The sequence below is a fragment of the Amblyomma americanum genome, chromosome 10, assembly GCF_052857255.1.
Source record: "Amblyomma americanum isolate KBUSLIRL-KWMA chromosome 10, ASM5285725v1, whole genome shotgun sequence".
Lineage (NCBI taxonomy): Eukaryota > Metazoa > Arthropoda > Arachnida > Ixodida > Ixodidae > Amblyomma > Amblyomma americanum.
The window spans coordinates 29,294,314-29,319,399 of record NC_135506.1 but is presented as its reverse complement, the minus strand read 5'-3'; the positions used below and the strand labels follow the sequence as shown (position 1 = coordinate 29,319,399).

The 25,086-nt window shown below is 43.7% G+C and overlaps 1 protein-coding gene across 1 annotated transcript; it reads right to left on the bottom strand.

Annotated features, from left to right (window-relative positions):
• Nucleotides 1–1,041: 1,041 nt before the first annotated feature.
• LOC144106713 (calcium-activated chloride channel regulator 1-like) lies at nucleotides 1,042–24,702 on the bottom strand. Its single transcript, XM_077639554.1, has 14 exons — nucleotides 24,623–24,702; nucleotides 23,320–23,488; nucleotides 21,251–21,548; nucleotides 20,350–20,456; nucleotides 18,219–18,392; nucleotides 16,887–17,014; nucleotides 15,586–15,700; nucleotides 13,408–13,635; nucleotides 11,701–12,003; nucleotides 8,505–8,729; nucleotides 7,666–7,939; nucleotides 6,379–6,555; nucleotides 4,556–4,840; nucleotides 1,042–1,801 (listed from the first exon to the last, which is right to left on the bottom strand). Exons 2-14 carry the CDS (start codon nucleotides 23,473–23,475, stop codon nucleotides 1,170–1,172), a joined length of 3,102 nt encoding a protein of 1,033 aa, XP_077495680.1. The 5' UTR covers nucleotides 23,476–23,488; nucleotides 24,623–24,702; the 3' UTR covers nucleotides 1,042–1,169.
• Between the last annotated feature and the right edge of the window lie 384 nt (nucleotides 24,703–25,086).

Genomic DNA, 25,086 nt, shown 5'->3' with positions numbered 1-25,086 from the left:
TTGCTTTGCTATCTTGTTTGTTTTCCCTCTTTATATTCCTTGCTTTCTGTGAATAAACCGTCAGTTGTCAGTTAGCGCTGGTCCTGTTGTTTTCTTTCCTTGTTGCCCTCGTATTTTGCAATAAACAACTTTTCGCATAAAAAATAAACACACTTTTCGCATGTTACAAGGGTTCTAACAACCTTTAACACTGACTTGCGTCTCGGAAGGGTCCCTACTTTCATTTTCGAACACTTCTCTAAATTTCCCGGCCGCATCCTTAAGTACTTCGATGCGTCCTCAGACGCAAAGCCTGTTATGTATCCCCTTTAGCAAAAAGGGATACATAAAGAGCTTGCTCTGTGTATTGAAAACCTTGCAAGCAATTAAGTGAAGGAATTGATGCAACACGCAACGCTGCGTAATGCCGCCGGCAACCTGATTTTCATCCGGACTGAATGCTTTCGAAGGCCTGCACGGCGCACTTTCGCTCGCGGCGTGTGGTCCTTTAACATGCGCAAAGCTTCATAGACCACTGTCACAAAACATTTCGGAAAGTTCGCTTCATTCGCGCCCTTCGGTTCGGCGTCTTGACCTGGTTCCGGTTCGAGGCTGTGGTCATTTTCAAGTTCGCCGTGGTGACTGGACAATGTTCGCCTAAACAAGACGACAATAGTAGGAAAAAATTATGTTTGCGAGCAATATCCAGAACCGTAACTTGATCCAAAAGAGAAGAAGCGTCTGCGGTGAGACGCTGCTGATTTTAAGCTCAAATGGCGTACTGTAATTTCATCGCGATATCGCAGTATTGTAAAAGGAGCAGAGAACTTTGAATGACTTTTTCGCAATTTTCGGTACAAGCGTTACCCCTGTTCCTATATACGTATTTGCCTGTATAAAGGTAGTATTTTGGGTGCGCACAGTAACAGTAGCGGTGTTGTAGTCGCTGTGTTTCATTCTTTTCGCGTCTAAAATGAGGAAATAATGTTTTATCAGTGAGGCTTACCTTTCACAATTCGCTGCCGTCTCAGCAACACTCCTTCATCGCAGTAATGTACATTTTATTAATCCGAACTTCAACCACAAGAAATTAATGGTTAAGGCAGACAATAAACATCGGGCTGTACGGTGTCTAGTTTCTCTTGAATTGACCTTCTCAGCTCTTATTTAACGCACCCCTTAAATCATCCCTATGCAGTTGTCTGTTGCCTGGGCTCAGATCGGCCGACGAGGAGTTCATATATCCGCTTGTTTCTCGAGCTCATTTTCATAAGCACTCCAACCACAATGGCAACGAGGATAACCCCAGCGACAACACCTATCAAGATCCACGTCCACAGTGGCATAATAGCACCCGACGTCTGCCTGCTCTGGACGCCAACCGCAGGTGTAGAGACCTCAACAGTGGTGGAAGTAGATGGGGTGGTTGTCCTTTCTGTGGTAGTAGACGGTGTTGTGGTCGCCTCAGTAGTGGTCGGCTCTGTTGTCGTTGACGGTGTTGTCGTAGCCACGGTGGTAGTATCCACGGTGGTCGTCACAGGCGGTGGCGTGTATGACACCGGCACGACGTTCGAGGTCTTAGACTTCAGGCCTGCGCTGTTCGCGACACGAGACGCAAGGTAGGCATTCCAGTCGGCGGCGCCGTCAGCTCTTGACGTGGCAAAGGCGCGGGACAGGGACACGGTAACCACGTGTTTAGTGCCGGATGGGAGAGGGTCGAGATTGCCTTGGACGACGTCGGTCTTTGTGATTGCAGTTTGACTCTCAAAATCCGAGTTCAACTTTCCATGATCCTTGCTAGCTCGAATTTCTATGGAGGAAGCTGTAAACGATAAAGAGCCAAAACTTATGAAAATAAAATTAGAGTTTTACCAATTTGACGACTAAAATAAACGCCCGCACAACAGGTTGTGCAACGCCCTATCAGTTTCAAGTCGAATACACTGTGGGAAATGTATGAAATAAAATATCTTAATTGCAAGCCAGTGGTCACGCCTCGAGTCATGTACACATTACAGTAAGCAAGTAACCGATTACAAATGCAATTACCTGTCATGAAATACTACTGCTTCTTGTGAACCTTGGCAAATGTTAGTCTTTAAAAACTTTTTTACGACAAACACGATAAAAGAGATCGTTTGAAATTTGATAACACTGTTAATGGTCAACATCTATGCGCTTATAGATACCTCCTACTGTGGGTCACCAGAGACATGAGCTAGACTAAACACATAGACTGTGTAACTGCTGCTGCAAGCTTCAAGCTGTTTATTCTTCCCAAGGCACGTTCTCAAGCTTTCTACAGCCTCAGTTTGTTTTCTTGCTAATAAACTAATTATTGTGCTTACTCTACATTATGCCTAAAATTAACAACATTAAGCTAGAACAAGTACAGGGAAGGGGATACGGTTTATTTATAATATCTATAAGCAATCCTCAGTTACTGGCATTCAACCAGAGCTAATTTTCCACCAGTAAATAAAATAAGAGGGTTGATGCCCACGTACCCAACTATTTCAATTAATTAATCATCACAAAAACCCACATTTCTGAAATAAACTACTTTTAAACCCGATATGCTACCAGACAAACACATGCTTTTACAGTAACACCAATTCACGCGTGCAATATCTTTTAGAAGTACTTTTCTTCAGAAGGACAGCAACTGATTCAAATATTAACCTTAGGGACACTGATATGTTGCAATCACCACGACATCATTTGTTTTTTCAACTTGGCAATGTTGTTTCTACGAACTTTTACTTGTTTTGATTCAACTTGCCACTGTGTAATATGCTTTGCTTTTGTATTCTGTCACTGATATTTTGTTTTCCTCCCACCTTGCTAAAATAAAAAAATATACGATTGCCGCATAAATTAATAAAGCAGATAGCAATGTGTGTCAATTACAGCCCAGGAAAAAGAACTGAACATTAAAAGAGAAGTAATCATTTACTATTAGATTAATTCTTATCCATATTTAATGACACCGAAGTAATCATTCACTATTATTCTCATCCACCTTTCATTAGCGTAGCACACATATACACTATAAGAGTGAGCTGCTCCGTATATTTCACTATTCCAGTCAACATATCCGCAGATCACCCGACGGCAATCTGGTATTTTTTTGTATTTAGGTTTTTGCAATTGTCAATAGTATTGCCCTTGGTTTTTCATGGTAGTCTTAAAGGTTCGATGTGATCGACGGAAACATTTTAAAAGAAAGATTTTGCTACCTATCAGAAAAATATACCATTGCCTTCAATATTTAGATAACAGTGTCTTATAATTTTGCAATTTTCAAAATTTTTGCCCGATAAAGTTGGACATGATAATTGAAGCACTGAAGGCCATTACACCCTACAAAAAGTAATAAATGCGTTTCAAAATCCAAAAATATAATTTGTGACAAGTAATCGTTTCTTGTAACGCATTGTATACAAATCTGTACATCTGCAATGTACTTTCGGGCTTTTTTGACATTGAATTTTCTGGTGAAAGCATATGTAACAAGTGAGCCGGGTGTACGGCCTCCTAAACGTAGTAATAGCAGTCAGGCTACTTCCAACACACTACTTTTATGGGAATGCCTGTTCTGTGGCAACACATAAATTTCCAACACATCTTCCAGAGCCGCATTCTGTCGATTTCGTTCTCAAAAGTAGTGAATAAATTATCGATACCGTTTAGAGGTTTTCTCCAGTTTACGCCGTGGCTAATGTACACCTATTGAGCAACTTCGCGAAACCATCTATCAATGCACACACGTAAATCTTGGGCGGTTGAGAGATTTTTAGTTCCCTCTCTTTGCTGCAGCGGTGACCTTTACATTAAAACTCAAGGGAAATAATTATTGATTTGAATTAGCTGACAAGTAAATAATCACTTGGCAAGTGCACTTCGCAAAGTTTGCGTGCAGCTGTCCTTGTTGGTATTTTCTCGAGCGTCGAGTGGACTGATGGAGAAAATGTGATAGATATTACATGTGGCGTGTGCCTGTGCAATCGAACCCTACGTGATAGAACTAGTATTTATGACTCTACTACTATAGACTGATGTCAGGTTGAATACCTCAATATATTCATTTACGTCCTTGTATTTTCACTAAAGCTTTTTGTTGATAACGAGTGATTTGTAATAATACTGCCCACTTTTATTTTCTTCTTTCCCTTTTTTGTTTTTACTGCCTCAGTATCACTTCTTCTTTTCCACGTGTTTTTTTTCTTCGTTTTGTCTGTGCTTTACTTTTTCGTATATTTTTAAATAAAGCCTTCGTTCTGCCACATTAGGATATTTTACCTGGTTTAAGATTTTTATAATTCCAGGTGGAATTCCCAATTTTACTTTAAGTATACTCCCACTTTCCAGCCCGAACGCACTCTCGCAGTATCCAGTAGAGCAAACATTCCGAGTAACGAACACTTGTAGCTAGTCCAAAGTTGATATACTTGTTAACCCTAACGAAAAACGTTGAAAGCCCTTTTATATTCATTCCCTGCTCCCATGTCTTTTTCAAGATTAGGAACCTCAGAGATAAATGCAGGGCTGCTTTAATCTTTAACTCGAACCTCACCGTTGCCAGACGTCAAATGCGCTCCAGGCCACGTCCACGTGAGCGTCACCAAGAGCGTGTCGTTCTCTCCTGGACGTGTTGCGGCTACGGCAAGGTCCCGGATGTCTCCAGGCGGCACCTGTTCTTCCAGGATTTCTTCTGTCACTTGGAATGACCCTCCTGACGCCACCCTCTGGAAGGGGTCGACTTCTTGCCCGCCACTCGAGGTCCCGTTCTCCACTTCAGCCGTTGTGTGGACGACAATGAAGTCGTCAATTGTGTAGTCGTAGTCATCAAGGTCCGGATCTGCACGAAATAGCTTGGGGTGTAGGTAACTACCTCCAAATAAAATGGACGCGTTCCTCTACACGCAAAAATACTTATCTCACCCTATTAACCGTTTTAAACTTTGAGTGCCATGACATAGCTTACTGTCCGAACTTTATGAAGATAAGTGGAGAAGAGAAGATGGAACAGAATCCGCACGCCTGAAACGGCGCCGTCACCTCCACTTATACACCATATCTTTCACCTTGCTCTTCGAGAGCTTGTATTTATTCAGCATTCAAGGATTCCATGAGGGCCTATGTGGAGGGAGCGCTTCTCAGAAATCCTTAAAACTGGCCTCATATAATGTTTTTCTCTCTCCTCCTCTAGCCATAATAGCGGGCTAAAATTATCAAAAACATCCTATGGATGAATGCGCATTCGACACTGTTTCGTAAAGCCGCCATACTGTCCAGTTTAGCGCTTGCTGTTTGGGTTCCCTCTAATGGTTTCATCTTTTGTGTTAATGACTGTACGCCGTGGGAGGATGTGGCAAATAAGTGGGGCCGAGGAGAGAGATTCATAAGATATATGTTCGCAGGGAGAGGATGTGAAAAAGAAAACACAATCTTTCAAATGATGTCTTGCTAACTCTTATGATATGTGGCATATCGAATTTAACGTCCAGACGCTGCACGCGAGCAATGGGTGACGCCGTAATAAGGTGCTCCAGTTTCAGTTAGACCACCTGTAGTTCATTAAATGCAGTGAGGTTGCGTAACACAGAGATGGTTTTCTAGTTTTCCACTATTAAAATGCAGCTGGAGCGGCAGAGGTAGCTTCCTGAGACCATGGGTTCAGTTGGAGATGCACCAAATTCCGGCTAGGAACAGAAGCTTAAGCACTGATAGCTATCCCGTCTTGTGTATACACTAAAAACGGCAGAGAAGGAAGGAAGTCTGCGGTCTTGCGCCTGCATTCAACTGCCAAGACTAACAAAGGGCCGACAGAGATCAGATATTAACCCAAAGATGTCTCCCCGCCATGTCTAACAACGAATAAACAAGTATTGAATCCCGCTTCTCGAATGTCACTTCGAACTACTGATTAGTTCATTGATGAGTACCACGCATCTGTCTAGAGAGCCCGGGAAGTACACTTATGTTATTTATACGATTGACCAATAGGGCTAGAAACCTGACCTTTTCGCACATGCAAATAATCTTGGATCGTCTGCAACTGCTCATATGTTTAAAAGCCGTATCAGGCCGTGCAGGGTGCATCTAATGTCGTAACATCACAAGTGAACGCGCCGTCTGTGTTTTCTAGACAATTGTGTGGATGACTGTAGGAGTCGAGGACATTGAAGCGTCTGTTTTCACGGGAATAGCATCATTGGAACGCAGGTCAGCTAGGCCGTTTCTAGTAAGCAATTCCGCTGTAACTGAAAGCCCAATGCACCAGTTTCATTCAATACATGCTGTTGAATGAACATCGAAGCGTTTGCCATGCAGGGCAAGACTTGTCCAGCAGCACTTGTATGGCGTTTCGAACTGATGCACGGTGTAAGAACTCACTTGCGGTGGAAGTAAGCAAGACGGCAGAGCTGAAGATGCTCCCAGAACCGGGCTTCGGATCCGCAAGCCGTGTCTTGTTGTGGCTGGACACGTGAGCCGCAACGGAGTACCTTCCTTTCCCAACGAAGCCGGTGAAGTACCCACTGTATGTGCCATCGTTGGGCTGGGTGTCCGGATCTGCAGTGACAGTGTGCAGAACAGAAGCATCAGCTGAATGCATGTACAATCAAGTAAATAAATCATTTATGATGTGTCCCGTAAACGAAAGGGCTGAAAGTTATCGCGACAAACCACTGTCTTGTCCTCTGGACTTACTCCCCTGTCGCTAGGAAATAGACGCAGGGTACAAGCCGTCTCAGCTGGAGGTATTGCATCGTCTACTATTCTGCATTCTTTCAAACGTTATTCATATTTTCTTCATTGTTATCACTCTATAGGAGGCCCAATAAAGTCAGAAGCTCGAGGGGAACTTGATTTGTAACTAATAAAACCGACAAAGCAAAGCTGATGGGAGCCCAGCGGAAAAGGTACCAGAACTAGTTTTCCTTGATTGTTCGGTTGAGATACGCTTTTTGACCAAAATCCGTCTTTGTGATTCATTTTTCGACATGTGATGCGGTACATTCAGTTTAAGAAGCACTGTTAAGATATTGCAATAATAGTGCTTCACAACCACTGGAATGCTTCCGTTTAGCACTTAATGACTTTAGTAACCCAGAGGTGCTTCTGCTTAAAACAATTTTGTATTTTTCGCTCGCAGCGTGCCTTTGCGAAATACGCAAACGTAGTTCGATCGCAACACATAGTTTAAGGGTCCTGTATTTCTATTGCTTCAGTGATATAAAATCCCCTCTCGTTTTAGGTTACTGAAAAACGCGCCGGACAACATGGCGCTGTCGCATAATGGATACGAACGGAATTCTGTGAGCCACGGGTATAGACATACCTGGAAAATTTCAATGCCCATATATAGATTTCAGTTTTCTCATAACAGGCAAACCAATCTTATAATTTCATTGAAAAGCTTTCTTGTTTCAGATATTTTCGAATATCGTAGCTGGTCCGGATAAAAGCCGCAGGATTAACGCTCTTCCCCGCACACATTGCGACGCGGATTCTTCACGCTCGGCATTTGCTTCATTTTTTTTACTATTGCAATATGCAGCTCGGGCTAAAGCAGTTGCACAACGCCTGTGTCGAAGACTTTATGTCTTCAATTCGTCAGCTCAAATACGATCCAGCATAGCCCCGAGGAGAGAGAAAAGCAAAAAAAAAACTGATTCCTACCCCGACCGACGTCGTTGAGTGTAACCTTAACCTTGTATGGCGGCTTTGGTCTGGTGACCTCTGCGGTGACTTCGGCGTTGAGCACGATCTTCTTTCCCTTCCTGACCTCGGTGAGTATTATTGCTCCATCTACTTTTCCCACTTCTATACTGGCCATTCGGCAGGATGCCCTAATCGGTTCGTCGTCTGGGTCCTTGGCTTGAGACTTGACCTGGATGTTGACCTCTACTTCGTCTGGGCTGGAGCTTTGCACGTGAAGCGTCCATTTTCCTGCCTACGAATCAATGAATGAAGTCAACTAGTTATTCAATCAATCAATCAATCAATCAATCAATCAATCAATCAATCAATCAATCAATCACTTTGCCTGTTGTCTGCCTGTCCATCCATTCGTATGTCTGTGGTTGTCTGTCTATATGTCTGTATATTCATCTGCGTATCTATCAATGTAGAATTCACTATGTAATCAAATCCGAACTACAGCGACCATTTGTCGAAATCTTGTCTTCCTCATCGTCGTCATCACCAGCGCACGCCGCCCCCCCCCCCCCCCTTCTAAGCCCACCCGCTCAACGTGTCACGTTTTGTCCCAGCACCTGTCATACCGGACGCCTGCGATGTGCATTAATGAGCGACCGTGCGTGACCATGCGTGACAGCATGCGTGACAAACACAACGACCAGAATCTCCATTTCACGTTTACTCGGTTGTCGCTGTAGTTTGCTTTCACCACTCGGCCAAACATTCGGTAAATAACTGAATAATACCTCGTGTTGTGAGACGACCAATGCAAGAACGCGAGCGGGTACGAAAATTAGTTGCTCATAACGCCTTCTTGCCTTTGCCGGGGTAGGTATGGAGATGGTCTTCATATCGCCTTTGTCCTCCTCGCTGCAAGTCTGACATTTTTGTCCGCTGGGATCAACTAGCCAGGCGGCTATGGGTGCGTTCCTAAGAGAGGGAGAGACGCGTTGAATCAGCACCACAGTGTTGCTACCCAAGCTCTTCTCCAGCATGAACTCCTCTTCTAAAGTTTTCGTGAAACTTGTGGGGCTGTCCATGATCTGTAATGAAGGGAAAAAGATTTCAGTATAGAGTCTAAGAAGAAAATTAACACGCAAGTTCGGTCACGTTTCCTACGACTAGAACGGCGGCTTCTCGCTGCGCCCTGAAAGTGAAAATTCTCAGCGAAGGATAAAAAGCTCTCGAGCACGATGCAGTCCCTGTTTGTTTGTCAATAAATGTATCCTTTACGGTTTGATGAAGTGTGAAGACAAACGAGCCCTACACGGAGGCGTTATAGATCCGGGATCGAATTGTTGATTGACCAGGACGCTTTAAGAAGGTTCACTGAGTTCGCTGATGCGAAGTACCGCGATCTGCTCTCCACTTCCGGAAAATGTTCCTAGTTCCTCCCGGCACCCAGTCTTCGACGCACATACGGTATCGGCTCGGCCTCCCCATCTATGCTAAGACAGTTGCCTTCAATGAATGCCAGCATCGGAGAGCTTGCGACTCCTCATCAGCGTGACCTCGGCACACAAATGGTTGCATGGAGAGAAAGAATTTATTCCCAAGTAATAAAGCGCGGCTACGAGTAGCACTAGCTTGACTATTGATCAATTCAATTCGATGGCGGATTTGATTACCCGACCCTCTAGCGCATTTCTCCCCCTTTCTTTCTGCTTATTTTAGTGCTGATAACTCATAGCAGAATGAACCTAATTGCATTCCGCCCCCGACCAGTTGAATTGTTGACAAAATTCCCGATTTCACTCGTTTGTACTGCGTGATGCGGTCACTGGCTTATGGAGGCAGTAGTATGTCGTTGGTTTTAGTGGTTTTCATGCGTGTATTGATTCGCATAGGTGATTTTGAAGCAATAAATTAAACAGAGAAAGCATGTTGTCGAACCAGTTTCTGAGCATTGTATCCAAATTGGCAGAATTGAGAATTCTTGTAGTGCCGAAACGTATTTAACCCTAAAGAGGGTAGGAGTTTTACGCATTTTATCGCTTCCCAGAGGTTTGTTATGGGCGCAGCATGCATATAGTCTACCATAGAAAAGCAATCTTTCGAGATTAAGGTTGCCATAAGCTAGAAGTGGGAGTAGTTTTGCCTAATACTGTCAAGATTAGCTCCATAGCAACGTCAAATTGATGATGCTCCAAACCCGACTGTTTGAGGCACACTTTCTGAGGCCCAGCAGTTCTCTGTCAGCACCCTCCTAAGTACCCTAAAAAGTCTTTATCTGCCACCGTCGCCGCTTACCATATAATTCCGTAACAGGTAACCTCCAAGAAGGTTCTGGCAAGCGACCTCTGTGAAAACCAGGTTTTGCGAAAAACGATGGGGCTCCGGTATCGTCTCGGCTCATTCGCCTGCAGAGACGGCGGTGGTTCGCCGTTCAGCTGTCCGATGGAAAAAAAAATCTTTGCTACTAGCAAATAAGAATAAACGGCGCCTCATGATGAGCTCATTATTTTTGATCTGTAGTTTCCACGCCAGATGGGATTAGTTGTCTATTAGATTCGCAGATATTTCTGCGGGGGAAAAAACGTGTTGAACAGATCGTTGATGAGACTGTGCTATCTCTATAGAAGCGCTGAGGTAAACCAGCAGCAGCTCCACCTCCAAAGCGCTTCAAGGCTTGTGAATGGGTTCATTTCGCTACTCAGGTACAGTTAAAACTCGGTCTAACGAAACCAAATTAGTGCGAACTTCTCGACGTAACGAACAAATTTTGATTCCCCGGCAAGTATCCATGCAGTTCAATGTTCTCATCAAAGCGAAATAACGAGACAAACTTGAAAACCAATTCCTACCTAACGAAGTTTAGCCCGGAATGCCTGAATAAAAAGGAGCTTATTTCTGACTTATTTTATTCACAGCGTCTCTCAGACTGTTAATAGTGGCCCAGCAGTGAGATCTAGGCGACAAGGTTACGGCTCTAGTTTTCTTTTGATGGTGCTCCGCGCTGCGTTGCTGCAAGGAACAACAGATTCCGCAATCGGCGGCGGCGCTTTCCACGTTGGCTTCGAATCCGTTTCACCAGATTCTGCTTTCATGCATGAAGGATTTGGGGCGCATTGGCGGATTTATCGTACGCAAGCGCTGTTAATCGGCAAATACGATGCCACGATACCGTTTGGGTGGCTCTACGTTACGATTTCAGATTTCGCAGGGGCGTGAAATACTTTTCTCAATTTTGCGAATTTTCTGATTTAACGAAATAATCCGCGGCTGCTTTTCACTTCGTCAAATGGAGTTATAACTGTGTCTCCTAACGCGATCAGGAAGAACTCATCACGCAGGTCATCTGGAAATCCGACGGCAAAAGAAGCGAGAGCCGTTGGGAGTGTGAAAATGGAACTTCTCACTTCACATGCCAAAATACGTTAACATTTTTCCCGCACGAAAAAAATATCTCGATTTCCTTTGTTCGCACGTTTTAAGAGCCTAATAAAACAAAATTTTCTACACTGCAGCATTTGTAGTGCAAGATAATGCTGATGGTTTCAAGCGACTCAGGTGTCGCTGCGTGCCCATGCATAAAGATGGCGCGGCATGCTGCGCGGGAAACATGGACGCAACGGCGGGACCGACCGGTTTAACAGAAGATAGCAGTAAGGATGTGCATTACATGGAGGGCCTAAAGAAATTGTTTCAGCCGTATTGCATTTTAACGCTGATAAGGTTGGTCTCCAAGAAGTCTTAAAGAGAAACCTGAGGCCAGCCTGCAAGCCAGCATTTACATTCGGAGAGTACAAACTGATGGGCAATTGGGTTAGCCATGTTAAAGCTAAAGGGCGCACCAGAACAAGGAAGAGAGTCTAGAGACGCGGTATGAGAACTGTGTCTACTCTCGTCCTTGTGCTGGTGTGCCTTATTATTTACATTCTGTTTTCCAGCTACCAAGCCAAGCTACGAGCAGGGATTGCACCTTAGACCCTCATGCTTTACCTTCGAAGTATGGCAGGAAAGCTTCACCAGGCAGCATTAGGGGTGCGTCGCACGCAAATTACCAACACTTACCGGAGTGTACCTTTCGGAAGCCTCGTCTGCCTGAGTGGTGGTGGCTTCCACGAATGCCCCTTCAATTTGAAGGGCCGTGTTCCCTTGGAGGTCATTGAATGCGAACGCCTTGCCCTTGGTGGCGACCGCTAGTTTCTCGAGCTGGTCGTCGGCTTGTTTTCCCAGCGCCAGAGTGCTGACTTCTACCTTGGCTGCTAGGACTTCCGGCATGACCGTGGTTAAATGCGGAGTCGCGTTCTCCTCTCCGTCGCTCATCAGTACTATCTTTGCGCCTTCTGGAGTCTCGTCAGCTGTGGTCAGGACCTGCAAGAGGCTACGTTGCAAATTGCCTGCTTCTCTCCGCTAACATGACACCACTGACGTTCACTCATAGCGAGTGAAAAGGGCGCTTCTCCGCAGTTATTGGCGGGTTCCCTGTTTTGCTGAGGTCATACGTTCGAATAGTTGCAGTTTTATGAGGGCGCGAGTGTTGTGGCGATGAACGAGGATGTCAGTAAAAGCGCCACTTTTGAGAATGGTAAAAGGTGCTGTTAGGACGTGACGGTGTGTTCCCCCAGAGATAGGGCGTCTAAATATTCTTTTAAATTATTTTTAACCCAAAAAATTACACTTTCAGAATCCGCCCCTTTCTCGTTAACAAGCTCAGCGCTTCCACTGACTCCTCCTTATCATAAACTCTCGATCGAGCCGCGTATGCGTTCCGTAGAGAGTTAGACAGTACGGCGATAAACGACATTGAAGATATCAAACAGCGCTGAAGCAAAAAGTATGATACTGCAAAAAGAGACTATCGAACGTTACGGTTGTCTGAGAGCGTGAGTTTTAAGTGGGTTATAGAGGAGATTGGTAAAAGCACCTGCAATGAGAACAGTTAAAGCTCCTCTTAGGCGGTGGTGGCATTAAACGTATGGCTGTTCAATCTTAATAAATTAATTTTTAGCCTTAATTATTACTCTCTTAAATGTCACCTTTTTACATTCATTAACAATTCTAATGGTACTTAGGGAAGGAAGGCTTCTACGATTACCTGCTCATGTCACTTTCCTCCTGTTTCGTTTTAATAATAAGCGGCCATTGGCACTGCCTTATCTTTAGTGAAAAAGACATTGAAAGTAGCTTCGATATAATCCACTGTTCTTTCATAACAGCTGATAAGCACCTACAGCCAGTACCTCCACCTTGGCAGCGCCACCGAGAGAAAGGAATTATTTCAGGAACACGCATGACAACGTCATTTGAATCCGCTCGTGCGGATAGTTTTATTTATTGCCGTTGTCTAATGAATTGAACGGCTGCATCTCAAAGCCCGGCCATAAAGATAAAGAAATGGGGATATCAGTTTGGATCACCCCTGCAAGTCATTATTTATTATTCTTGCGTTTTCCGCTTAATAATATTATTAATATTAATTAAACACAACACACTTGATGTGCACTTGCCCGGCTACAGCCTCCGTGAGACGACGCCTCCTAAGGAAGGTAGGCCTGCGATGGGACGTTGAAGACAACTACCGCTAGTGGACTCTTGATAGTCGTTTGATCGCGAGCTTTTGCCACTTTTTAAGCGAAGCTTGCTTACACTCTTTCTTCTAACTTTCTCTCCTTTTCTCATTATGCCTAATGGCAAACGTCTCGAATAAAAAAAAACTGTAGCCATAAACTGGCCTTTAGAGCAACTTCTTCATGCTGAAGCGTTCTAAGCACCTACCTGCAAAGCTGTTTGGAGGGCACAGCCAATGCAAGTGCTGCCACGGGCCCGGAGCTTTTTAATTGCATCCACCAATCCCTGTCTGGTATTGACGTTCACGGGCATCAGTGTGTGGTGCACTGTGGCTTTTGAGCTGAACGTGACTATAGCCAGTCGCCTTGTTCCGTCCGGTATGTCCCCGATGTACCGGGTAGCAGCTTCCTTGAGAAATTTCAGCCGCTTGTAGTCCTACGACGAACAAAGATAGTTGGGCTAAGTGATAGGCGCCTCGAAACGAGCCGTTATTATCACTGTTTATCACCCAAATATTTTCGAATTTGTTCCGCAGCCAACGTGCCGGGGCCTGCCGCGTTACAGCTTGGCTAGTACACGGATAATCTGAGTCTCTCTCAGAATCGCAGCCCAAACAAGATGAGGATGTTCAAGGCCAGAGACGACCGTGGAAAGGTATGGCGAAGAATCTATAAGACAGCCAGCAGCTTACAACCATCGCCTGGTAATGAGCTTCCACATAGCATTTTACAAACCACCTGACGTTCATCACGACTATGTAATGGGAAATATAAATAATTGCATAAGAACAGATAAATCAGTTTAATTTCATTTGCTTGTATAATGGTTATGACAAGCAATATATATATATATATATATATATATATATATATATATATATATATATATATATATATATATATATATATATATATATATATATATAATATATATATATATATTATATATATATATATATATATATAACGAGGTGCTTTGGGCAAATGAAGTTAAACTGATCTATCTGTTATATATATATATATATAGCGAGGTGCTTTGGGCGCCGAGATGCTAGGTCGTAGCGCTGCACGTTTTGTCCACACACATTTCTAGATCATTTCACGTTAATATTTTTCGTGCTAATGTCCATATCTGCATGCTTCAGGAGGTCTACGCAATAGCATATGCGGCCCTATTTTTTTTAGCATACTGGCGCCGTCCTTCTAAGTGCGCAGCGACAGAAAAGCTATATCGCATACTTTTCTTTCGATGCTACGAGCCGCAGGGAACATATCCCAACAAGAGAAACGCCTGACCTCTGAGTGAGCTTCCACTACATTCCCTTAGTAGCTGAAATTTAGAGTGTAAAAGATAATTTCGAATATTAAACGACCAGCGGCGCAAACTTCGGAAAAGGTGTTCGTGGTAACGTTAAAAGACATTAAGTAGCGTGAGGGTGGGAACTAGGTGCAGTTCTTAATAGTGTACTGTAAATAAAAACGGCAATGTTTACACAAGATCACTGTACAGTACAAGGAGAGTAACTGACGATTATTTAAAGTAATTTAATAGACGGCTAATTGCCTGCTTGTTGGAGAGGGTTAATTAGAAATCGGTCATTTGCAGACGCATTGTGGCGTGGGCGTGACTCATCTCATGATGCTGACCGCTTTTGAAGAATGCTAGATTTCGTTGCTTCTGTTTGGAAAATATACTGCAAGCCAATATTAATTTCCAGCTCTTATCTTTTATGACGCCAATCTGCACTTACTAATTGTCTGAGATAAAACCATGGCTCAGGGATTCCTCTGACTTCTACTCAGCATAAACACCCTATCGAGCCGCAATTTGTTCGCTAAAAAATTGGCAGTGGCTTAACATGGTTAATCTCGGAACTCAGCGAAAAGCAAGCACGCTTGCTGAGCGTCTAAGGCTAGTCCATGGCAGCTCCGCTACACGTTTGCAACAGCCGTTCTATATATACCCACACGACTACGTGGCTATGACGTGGTATCACATGGTCTTACGACACCCGCATCGGATGTCATCGTGTGGCTTCACATCACCCCATCGGACGTTATTAACGTCAAAGGTCAATCCAAAGTCACCCAATGTCAAAGGTTAGAGATGAAAAATCGGCTCAAGGCCAAAGGTCAAAGTTAAACTAAAGATCATGGGTCAGAATGAGGGGTCAACGGTTCGACACCATAACTGTACCACATATGGTCATACACGGCCAGCGTGGTTGAGCTGAAGGTCGTTCAAGATCATTCTCTGGCCTACGCGACGGCTGCTTTACCTAGCGTATTGAAGCTCTTCGCTTAAAGATTTCGACACTAACGCGAGAGGTGACTTTTAAGATATCAAACAGCGTGACGCTGCGAAATTGACACTGTCGGCGCTTACTTGCATGCTGCCTGAAACGTCCAGGACGAGCACAATTCGCTGAGGCAGGACTTCTTTCTGTTGCGTCTCCTCAAAAGAGACCTTAATGCGCTTGGACATGTCGGGCCGTGGGACCCTGCAATTGTGGACAGAGGCAACTCAGGGTGGCGCGGTAATTAATTTAACTCTACGTTTGATTGCATGTTCACAAGGGAGCTCAGTAGGAGAATGCATACCCAACAATTCTGGACAAAAGCATTTTTGAACGGGAGAGAGTTTATGAGCGCCATTGTTTTCAGATATTGTAACATTTTCCTATAACAATAAGTTTTTCCGAAGATCTCCCGTCTTCAGGCTTGCATTTTTGTTATTAACGCTTCTGCTATCGTCAGAAGTGCTTCCCATTGGTTTTTAAGGCAGTCTTAACTGCTCGATGCCAGGCGATAGAAACACAATAAAAGAAAGACTTTGCTACAGGCCGGAAAAATGGACCACTAACTTCAACATTTATGTACCACTACCTTACAGTTTTCCAATATTAAAAATTTTTGTCTAAGAATGTTGGACATAAATTACGTCGCCGCTATCTTTCAGAAAATCAATGTAATTTATTTCCAGAGCTCTTAATAATAATAATAATAATAATAATAATAATAATAATAATAATAATAATAATAATAATAATAATAATAATAATAATAATAATAATAATAATAATAATAATAATATAATAATAATTGGTTTGGGGGAAAGGAAATGGCGCAGTATCTGTCTCATATATCGTTGGACACCTGAACCACGCCGTAAGGGAAGGGATCAAGGAGGGAGTGAAAGAAGAAAGGAATAAAGAGGTGCCGTAGTGGAGGGCTCCGGAATAATTTCGACCACCTGGGGATCTTTAACGTGCACTCACATCGCGCAGCACACGGGCGCCTTAGCGTTGTGCCTCCATAAAAACGCAGCCGCTGCGGCCGGGTTCGAACCCGGGAACTCCGGATCAGTAGCCGAGCACCTAACCACTGAGCCACCGCGGCGGGTCCAGAGCTCTTTTTTTAATTTTTTAATTATTAAATGCTGGTTGGAGAATGAGAAGTGCAGTTTGTCACAAGAGGCAAGCTACATCCTGATCTCCCGCACGCTTCTCCCTGCACACTTTTGAAGATTTGTTGAGCACATGTTTGTACTATGCCCGCACGGGAACTATTCTTACGCCACTCCTCTGCGTTCAGAGTATGAGGAGAAGACAGCTGTCGATGGGGCACTTTTACCTTCAACATATTTGGAGTTCTGGAGCAAAAAAGACATACAAAACAATGACTCACTTTTTGAAGTCTTCATTTTCGCTGATGACATCCCACGTCGACTTCCCTTGGCAGTTCCTATTTTGCTTGTTCGGAGCGAACTGGTTATGAAGGCGGGTTCCTTTGGTGGAGTCACAGAACTGACTGATCTGCACGCATATTGTGCCATATTGGTAGGCATACTGAGTAATGCGAATGCAAAAAGCCGCTTTTATCCATATGGATGTATGTTTGACTTTTAGCACTAGGCAAAATTGTATCCGACTGTAGGTGATCCCAGCATTTTTTTTTTTGTGGAAGTTTTATTCATCTTCGCCTGGCTTATAGAGGTGCAGCGTGCGCCATATCTATGAACCGCTGGAAATGAAAAGGTGATAAATGTTATCACTTATGGAGCGGGATAGTGGCATGTGCGTTTCCTGATTTCGCAGTCTGAGTGGATTCTGGATTCAACCTTTAATTATGAACCGTATATTATATAGAGTTTGCCAGAAAACAGCGAGTTTTTTTTTGCTTTGCTGCCCTTATTTGTTTTTTCGTGTTGATTTTGTGCGAGCCCTTTTTACTTCTGTTGCGCTGGCATTACAAATAGGTTTTAGGCAATAAATTTTGACTACGCATGCCATGCTTGTTAGCCTCTCTCCACATAGTTTCAGTATCAGTTTACTCGTAAGTAAAACTTACCAAAATCTTTTTGCTTTCACATGCAAACATTATCATTAAAATTGTTAGCAAATCAGCACAACGCGTAAGCACGGTACATTAGAGGCAAACATTTGTCTTGCAGCTATTCATGAGAGAAATCCGCAGAATTGTTATTTCGAGAAATGAAACCAAGGATTTAGGCGAAAACGGCAGACAATTACGGTATTGCCAAGGCAGTTCTTATATACCTTCGCGGAGCACCTAAATCCAAGGGCGGCACTGACGCTCCCAACAGCACCCGTATCATAATTTTATGCTCGTCTCTTATGTAATATCGCGCTGCAGAACCATGATAAACGAACATAAACTATTGCAATTCCTTAGTATTTCCTGGTACTGTTGAACCAGCCCTTGTTTCTCCTGCCGACCTCCCTGAAAAATGCAATACGTTGGCATTCCAGCACTACTGGGCGGTTAGAAACATGGCAGCACTTTCAAAATCCTTGAAACAGAACGTAACTGTTTATCACACTCCTTAAAGTAAACATTGAAAAAAACATATCGCCGCATTCATACAGTCCCACGTTTTCTTAACTAATCACAGCACACTCCTCTGGGAAATAAGCTGCGACGAATGTGTTCGGCAACGTGACCTAAGGCATTGCGCAAGGAGTCGGTACTTACATGCGCATGAATATGTTTACTTACATTGCTTTGGTACGGCATGAACATGATGGATGACTCGATAGGGTCTTTACTTGACACAACAATCTGTACCGTGCAGTTTTTGAAAAACTGGCAGTTCTTGTTCATCATACACTTTTCACCGGTCTTCGTCGTAGCCTTGAAGCGAATTTGCTTCGAGCATGAATTCAGCATGACCTGAAGGCATAACGAAAAGATAAAAAACTAGATGTTTAAAACAAGCCACTCTATTCAAAGTCGAAGTATCAGCGACTGAATAGGGATCCTTCTACCATAGTAGAATGACTACCATCGTCAACATTAACGATTGCTTTATTCGGCTGTAAGTTGTTTTGTTATCGAGAACGCATTTCAGTATATAGGCAGGAAAAGGAGCTAAGATACCGGACAAGGAGTGATGTGACATACGGCTTGGTTACTGCGGATGCAATCCTTAGAAGTCTTGCTGTTGTTATAGAGATGATACTGTTAGGCGTTCAATAAGGCACTGAAGGGAATTCTGATCAAAAACCATCAGAAAGTTGTTCTGCTGGACAGAGAATTGAGAAGGGCAGATAGAATGGCTTGATCATAAATGGAAACAAAGTAAAATAGAAAGGAACAGAATCAGAAGTACACGACGCAAGTGCTGCACATTAAAAGGAGACCAGTACCAAGACTCCTGCATTACGAAACCAAGCAGACGGACGAACGTCCCAGATATTTATGTGCAGGTGCGGTATAGGTACTACAATCATGCGATGGCTTGTGGTATATGGCGCTTAAAAACCGTCAGTACGCTCACACCAATCGCCCCACGAAATCTAAAAACACGTTTTTTTTTAAATTAATAATGAATTGCCGGCTCCATTCTAAGGACTCATAGTGCTAATGCACAAAAGCACTACGTCCCGAAGCGGCATATGGGCTATAAGAGACGCCGTAGTTGAGGGCTTCGGATTTTTTTGTAACATAATGGATTGTTTAACGTGCGCTGACATCGCACAACACGCGGGCGTTTTCGCGTCTCGCATCCATCGAAACGCGGTTGCCGCGTCAGGGATGGATTACATGACCTTGGGGTCAGGAGCTAAATATCAAATCCACTGTGCGATAAGTGTGAAACGATGTGTGGACAATTTTTGCCCAGTCAGACTTACGATTTCTTTCTCGAATAAATCCAGACTACATTTTTTGTTGCCTAATTATACTATTTTTATCAGTGACATTGGTTTGGTCCATCCAACAGCCCCCTTTGGCTGCTGGAGTTTGTGTATACGTTGGCAGGAGAGGAAAATAAAAAGTAATGAACCGGTTCCGTTATTCCAATTGCACTAGTCCAGGTAGCGATGTTAGGGAATATAGTGTGCTTCCTGGAGATTGGAACTGTGCGGTCATGTCTTCATGAAAAGTATACAGTACCGTGCTGTAGATTGCGTATTGTGCGAGATATGCACACTACTTTGGCCTCTGCGTCCTCCAGTGGAACTTTCTGTTATTTATTGGGCTCCTTTAGCCGTCCGGTTGTTTCCCAGGCGTTGTATAAATCTGTACGTGTTGATTCCAGGCTGACACAAACACTTAAGCGCAAACTTAAGCTCTCAGCTGACCCGCAGCGGTGGCTCAATGGTTAGGGCGCTCGGCTACTGATCCGGAGTTCCCGGGTTCGAACCCGACCGCGGCGGCTGCGTTTTTATGGAGGCAAAACGCTATGGCGCCCGTCTGCTGTGCGATGTCAGTGCACGTTAAAGATCCCCAGGTGGTCGAAATTATTCCGGAGCCCTCCACAACGGCAACTCTTTCTTCCTTTCTTCTTTCACTTTCTCCTTTATCCCTTCCCCTACGGCGCTGTTCAGGTGTCCAACGATATACAAGACAGATATTGCGCCATTTCCTTTCCCCCAAAAAACAATTATTATCATTAAACTCTCAGCTGTAGTCGGCCATTGCTTATGCCTGCTTATACAGCGTATGCAAATGGACCTCTTGATTTTTGATGTTGGGACACCGCACGAATAAACGGTGTACCAGGTGTACAACTCTGAGTGTGCGTGTCGTTGTTCTGCTTTCCAATTATTTTTGTTTGCTCTCGAATTTTCTTCTCATTTTTGCGGCAAAAAGTGCTTTTTTTCCCAATTATATCAGTGGTGCTCACCTTGTTGTCGACGCAGTAGGTGAGGGGGAACGCGTCGTCATCCTGGCTGCCGTACTCGTCGAACACGCCGTACCGGTAGTGGGCCCACTCGTGCACAAACACGTACGCTGTCGGGATGAAATGACGAAGAAATTACCGACAAAACATAAGCTTGCTTTTAGTATTAAGAGGGTATTTGCACTGGATCCACAGTTGCTGTTCTGGTGGGGCTTTCGAGTAACGTTCCGTAACATGCTAGCGTACGTTGATGCGAAGTCCTTAAGACAATATTGCACAAGTGTGCAACGAGAAGCAAAAACAGGAAAAAGAAAGACACTATTGCGGGGAACTGTTGAAGGGGAAGGGAGGTGGGGGGTAGTATTACCCACCACATTAGATTTACGAGCTGTAACCAAGTATTTTCTCCGAAGTCATTGCACAGGATGGTCTGTGAAACGTGCCCGGTCAGCTTTTGCAGCGCTTTTGACACTATTCGGAAGAGCAATCACTTAACTGCAACTGCGCGAGGAAATATTTTTTTACAGTGAAGAACTTACCAAAGGGGTTTTTAGCGAAAAGAACCTGCTAACCGAGAATGCTGAATGCTGTGTCCATCACCTAAAATTATTATATTTTTTTGCTGTCTCGTTCATGATGATTTCGTTTTGGAGACTGACTGTTGTTTCTTGACTTTCCAAGTTAGGCCTGAACGAGTGTGCACTTCAGTCAAACAAAAAAAATTACCCAATGGTCAAGCCTTGTAGCGGACCGTATAAATAAACCGCTTGATCGTGCGATTGAAAATTCACATCACTTGTTTGCGGACAATCACGAACAGCAACTTCTCTGTTGAAAACGCACCAACAAAGCTGTCGGCTTGAAAAAAGAATCGCTTTGAATTCCTCTTTCAATGCCAGCGTACCTGGATTTATATACTTCGCTGTAGTGGACGCTTTGAGCTCGGCGAGGAATGCGGGAGGTATTTGTATGAAGTCCCCCGGCTGACCGCAGGGCCTGGTCTGAATCGTGAATGGCCGGTCTTCGTGAACAGATCCTGGAAGTTCGACGCGGAGATCGCTCCTTTCGAAGGAGCTCCCAGACACGGGTCTGGCACTGCTCCTCTTCGGCCACGTGTTCGGGAAGTGGATGGTCACGTGCTTGAAGTAGACCCGCCCATTGGTGGCCCGGTGTAGGAACTCCGATGAAGACTGCAGCAGCTCCTGTGTACAGAGATTCACTGTTTACATCTTTCACTTAGCTACTTCCTTCTGTTGTCCTTTTTGCCTTAGGCGGTGCGGGCTGGGCAACATTGTTTTTCTTTCTTTTTCTCTGCCCACATTAATATATGTTGTCCTGTGCATTGAAAGCAATTCTGGCGTTTGTTCCTTACACGACCATCTTGACATATTCAATAGTAAACACCTTTGTTTTTCCAGAAAACATGTTTACAATTTTAAGACAGGATTGCCCAAGCCTAGAAGGTTTGTAGGGCAGTACCCGGCAGTCGGTGAATGACGAAGATATTGCAAAACAGTCGTGACAAAACAAGCAAATTAGAACAACCCTGATACCGAAAGTGAACAAGAAGAAAGAAACAGCTTAAGTTACCGACACAAGAGTTTCTAAGAAATGCTTTAATTGTGACAGCGAAGCAACTGAAAAGGTACAATCAGGCAGAGAATTTAAAATTTTTTGTATATAATAATTGCGAGTGAAGTGGCCATAATGAGTGCAGTAGCGAGGTATCCTAAAGCGGGGGGTGATGTCGAAAAGAACGAACAGGAATGAAATAATAATAATTGTTTTTGGGGGGGAAAGGAAATGGCGCAGTATCTGTCTCATATATCGTTGGACACCTGAACCGCGCCGTTAGGGAAGGGATTAAGGAGGGAGTGAAAGAAGAAAGGATAATAAGTTCTGTAGTGGAGGGCTCCGGAATAATTTCGACCACCTGGGGATCTTTAACGTGCACTGACATCGCACAGCACACGGGCGCCTTAGCGTTTTTCCTCCATAAAAACGCAGCCGCCGCGGTCGGGTTCGAACCCGGGAACTCCGGATCAGTAGTCGAGCGCCCTAACCACTGAGCCACCGCGGCGGGTAACAGGAATGAAAGAAACCAGAAATTCACTTTCCCAAAAGTGAGCACGAATAACTGCATAAATAACTATTTGCACGGTTCTCTAGTGCATCACAAACAAAATTTCACCAATAAAAAATTGTAAGAAACAAAGTACGGTCAATGATATCCTGGGACCTCACTGGCCGTGCCGAGATGGCGCCATGTTGGTCGTCACAAGAGTAGTATCGAAAGCGATAGGTAGCTTTAATAATAATAATTGTTTTTTTGGGGAAAGGAAATGGCGCAGTATCTGTCTCATATATCGTTGGACACCTGAACCGCGCCGTAAGGAAAGGGATAAGAGAGGGAGTGAAAGAAGAAATCTTTACAATTTTGGGAATATATATCTTGCATATAAAGGCATGTTTGCCGCCTGAGGCTATGCATGCCAGCTGCTTTCTCGTAACCAAATGGCTGGTGGTAACAGGAAAAAAACCTTCACCAGTACGAAATGATGAAAATTTATCAACGTGTCACTTGTGCGTTCCAGTACGTACCGCAGTGATGAAAAGGTGACATCGAAGTATTTAATCTTGTTGGTCATATTAAAGTAAGAATGGATTGAAATCAGTCAATAATGAATCAGTACCAGCCACTAACATTAAATTTCACGGTCGACCTTGGCTTCGCTTGCACAAAATTGTAGGAAACAAAAAGAAAAGACGGCTCGCACAGCACATGCCACATGAAACCATATCCAGTTACTCGCATCACTTTTTTTCACTATGATTCACAGCGCCAGAAAGCAAACGTCAGCTAACTTCTACCCACAAGAGTGTCGGTTCATCCTCGAACCGCCTACGCATCCCGCATGCATGTAAAGAACTGAGAGTGTAAAGACTAAGCAAGTTTGATTTCTCTTGACACACTTTGATATTCGTCACGATGGACTCATTGTAAGCGACGTCCTTGTGGATGGCGATCAAAAGGTCCTTGTAACCACCGTCTGCAGTGTCGATCTCCAGCGACGCTACGTTCGTGAGCAGCAACAGCAGCGTTGTCGCTACGGGCAACCGGCCAACCATTTCACCTTGCACTCTGCGACAAGATACAAAAAGAATATGAAGCCGCAGCAACTAATCAGCATGAGGACGGTTTCCCTAGGGATCCTGCAACATGTACCATTTTTTGCTACTGCGATATATAGGCTAACTTTAGTTCATATCAGTCAAAGAAATATAAATATGGGAAAGCGACTAGCCCATGAGGATAACTACTCGAATGTTTTACTTGACCTCAATTTGACCTTTACACATGGGGAGGAGAGGCAGGATGAATATATGTGGCCAGGCATTCTATAGTCTGACTGAAGCTCTATATATGAATAAACAATGAACAAGTGAATGTCATTCAGTTATTCACCCAATGGATGAATTATTTGAGTAATGGCTGTTTAGCGTGCCCCAATACAAATATTTTGTCTGAGTGTAAAACACAGAGCGGAATTAAAAGTAACAAACACAAAGCACAAAATCAACTAACGAAACTTGGACACAGACAATCACTATGACCCTTGTAAGTTCCAATCTAACCTCGATGTTTTTTTTATTGCATTGTAAAGTATGACCCATAGATGTTAATGCTACTAAGTGCAAATTTTTGGGTGTGTGTCTCTCAGAAAATTTTGAGATGGAGTGTTCATGTCGTCCGTCATGATTTTGACCACACTAATATACAGGACGGTTGAGGCCGTGAACACAACATTAAGTAAAGACACAATTTGGGTAAACGGAGCAACATATTTGCTCTGTTCAGAGGGCAACAGAGCAACATATTTGCTCTGTTCAGAGGGCAACAGAGTCTCACCTATTTTTTACGCATCGAAAAGTAAAGAAAACTAAAATATGTTTCATAACGAAGCAAAATGAATTCTCTGTGAAAAATTTGTAAGAAAGAAAAGAATGTGCCCCAATTTGTGCGCGCTTGCTCCTTCTTACACTTAGATCCCGTGCATCGGCTATTTAACGCCGCATTGTAGCAAGTGAACTCTTTAAAAAATTATAATCTCCCTCCAAATGTGACTAGTTCTTTCAGGTATGTTTGTGGGGTCTTCTGAGGAAGATCAGAAACATGTGTACACTGGCGCATATCAGGCTCGTTATTTCCAGTTATGAGAAAACAACTGAACACTCTACTTCTTTTCAGCGGGAAAATGCAGTTGACAGCACTTACCTTTTAGCTTTCGGTGCAAGCAAATCCAATTCGCTCTATGCTTTCTCGGCCCAGCCGTGCTTTGAAATCATGTGCTGCGGATCCTGGCTATATAATAGTAGGATAAACCTTGATAACATTGCGTTCAGAATGTTTTCAACGACAAATTTTATTAAGTGCCTACAATCGATCACCGGCACTCAAAAAGATCATCAGATGTTCAATGGCAGATTTATTTGAGTGTAAATAGATGCCTGTCATAAACTGGTAGGTAATTAGACGCTCTCGCGTAGTCACCCGTGGGCATATAAACACGCTTATAGGAAGAAAAAAAAACCAAGAACGCGGAACAAGTGACAGAACGGCTGATTGGGCAAGTTGGTAGGTAATAATTGCTATGAAGTAGCGAGAAACGGATACAGCCAAAGGAGAGGACCCACAACAAAGCGTACCTGATAACAAATGTTATCAATGTTATCAAGTGT

Coding starts and splice junctions, on each gene's coding strand:
- LOC144106713 (XM_077639554.1), bottom strand. CDS start 23,475: ATGGTTGGCCGGTTGCCCGTAGCGACAACGCTGCTGTTGCTGCTCACG. Junction 20,457..21,250: donor AGCGAAGTATATAAATCCAG/GTACGCTGGCAT, acceptor TCATCCCGACAG/CGTACGTGTTTGTGCACGAG. Junction 7,940..8,504: donor CCATACCTACCCCGGCAAAG/GCAAGAAGGCGT, acceptor ATTGATTCGTAG/GCAGGAAAATGGACGCTTCA.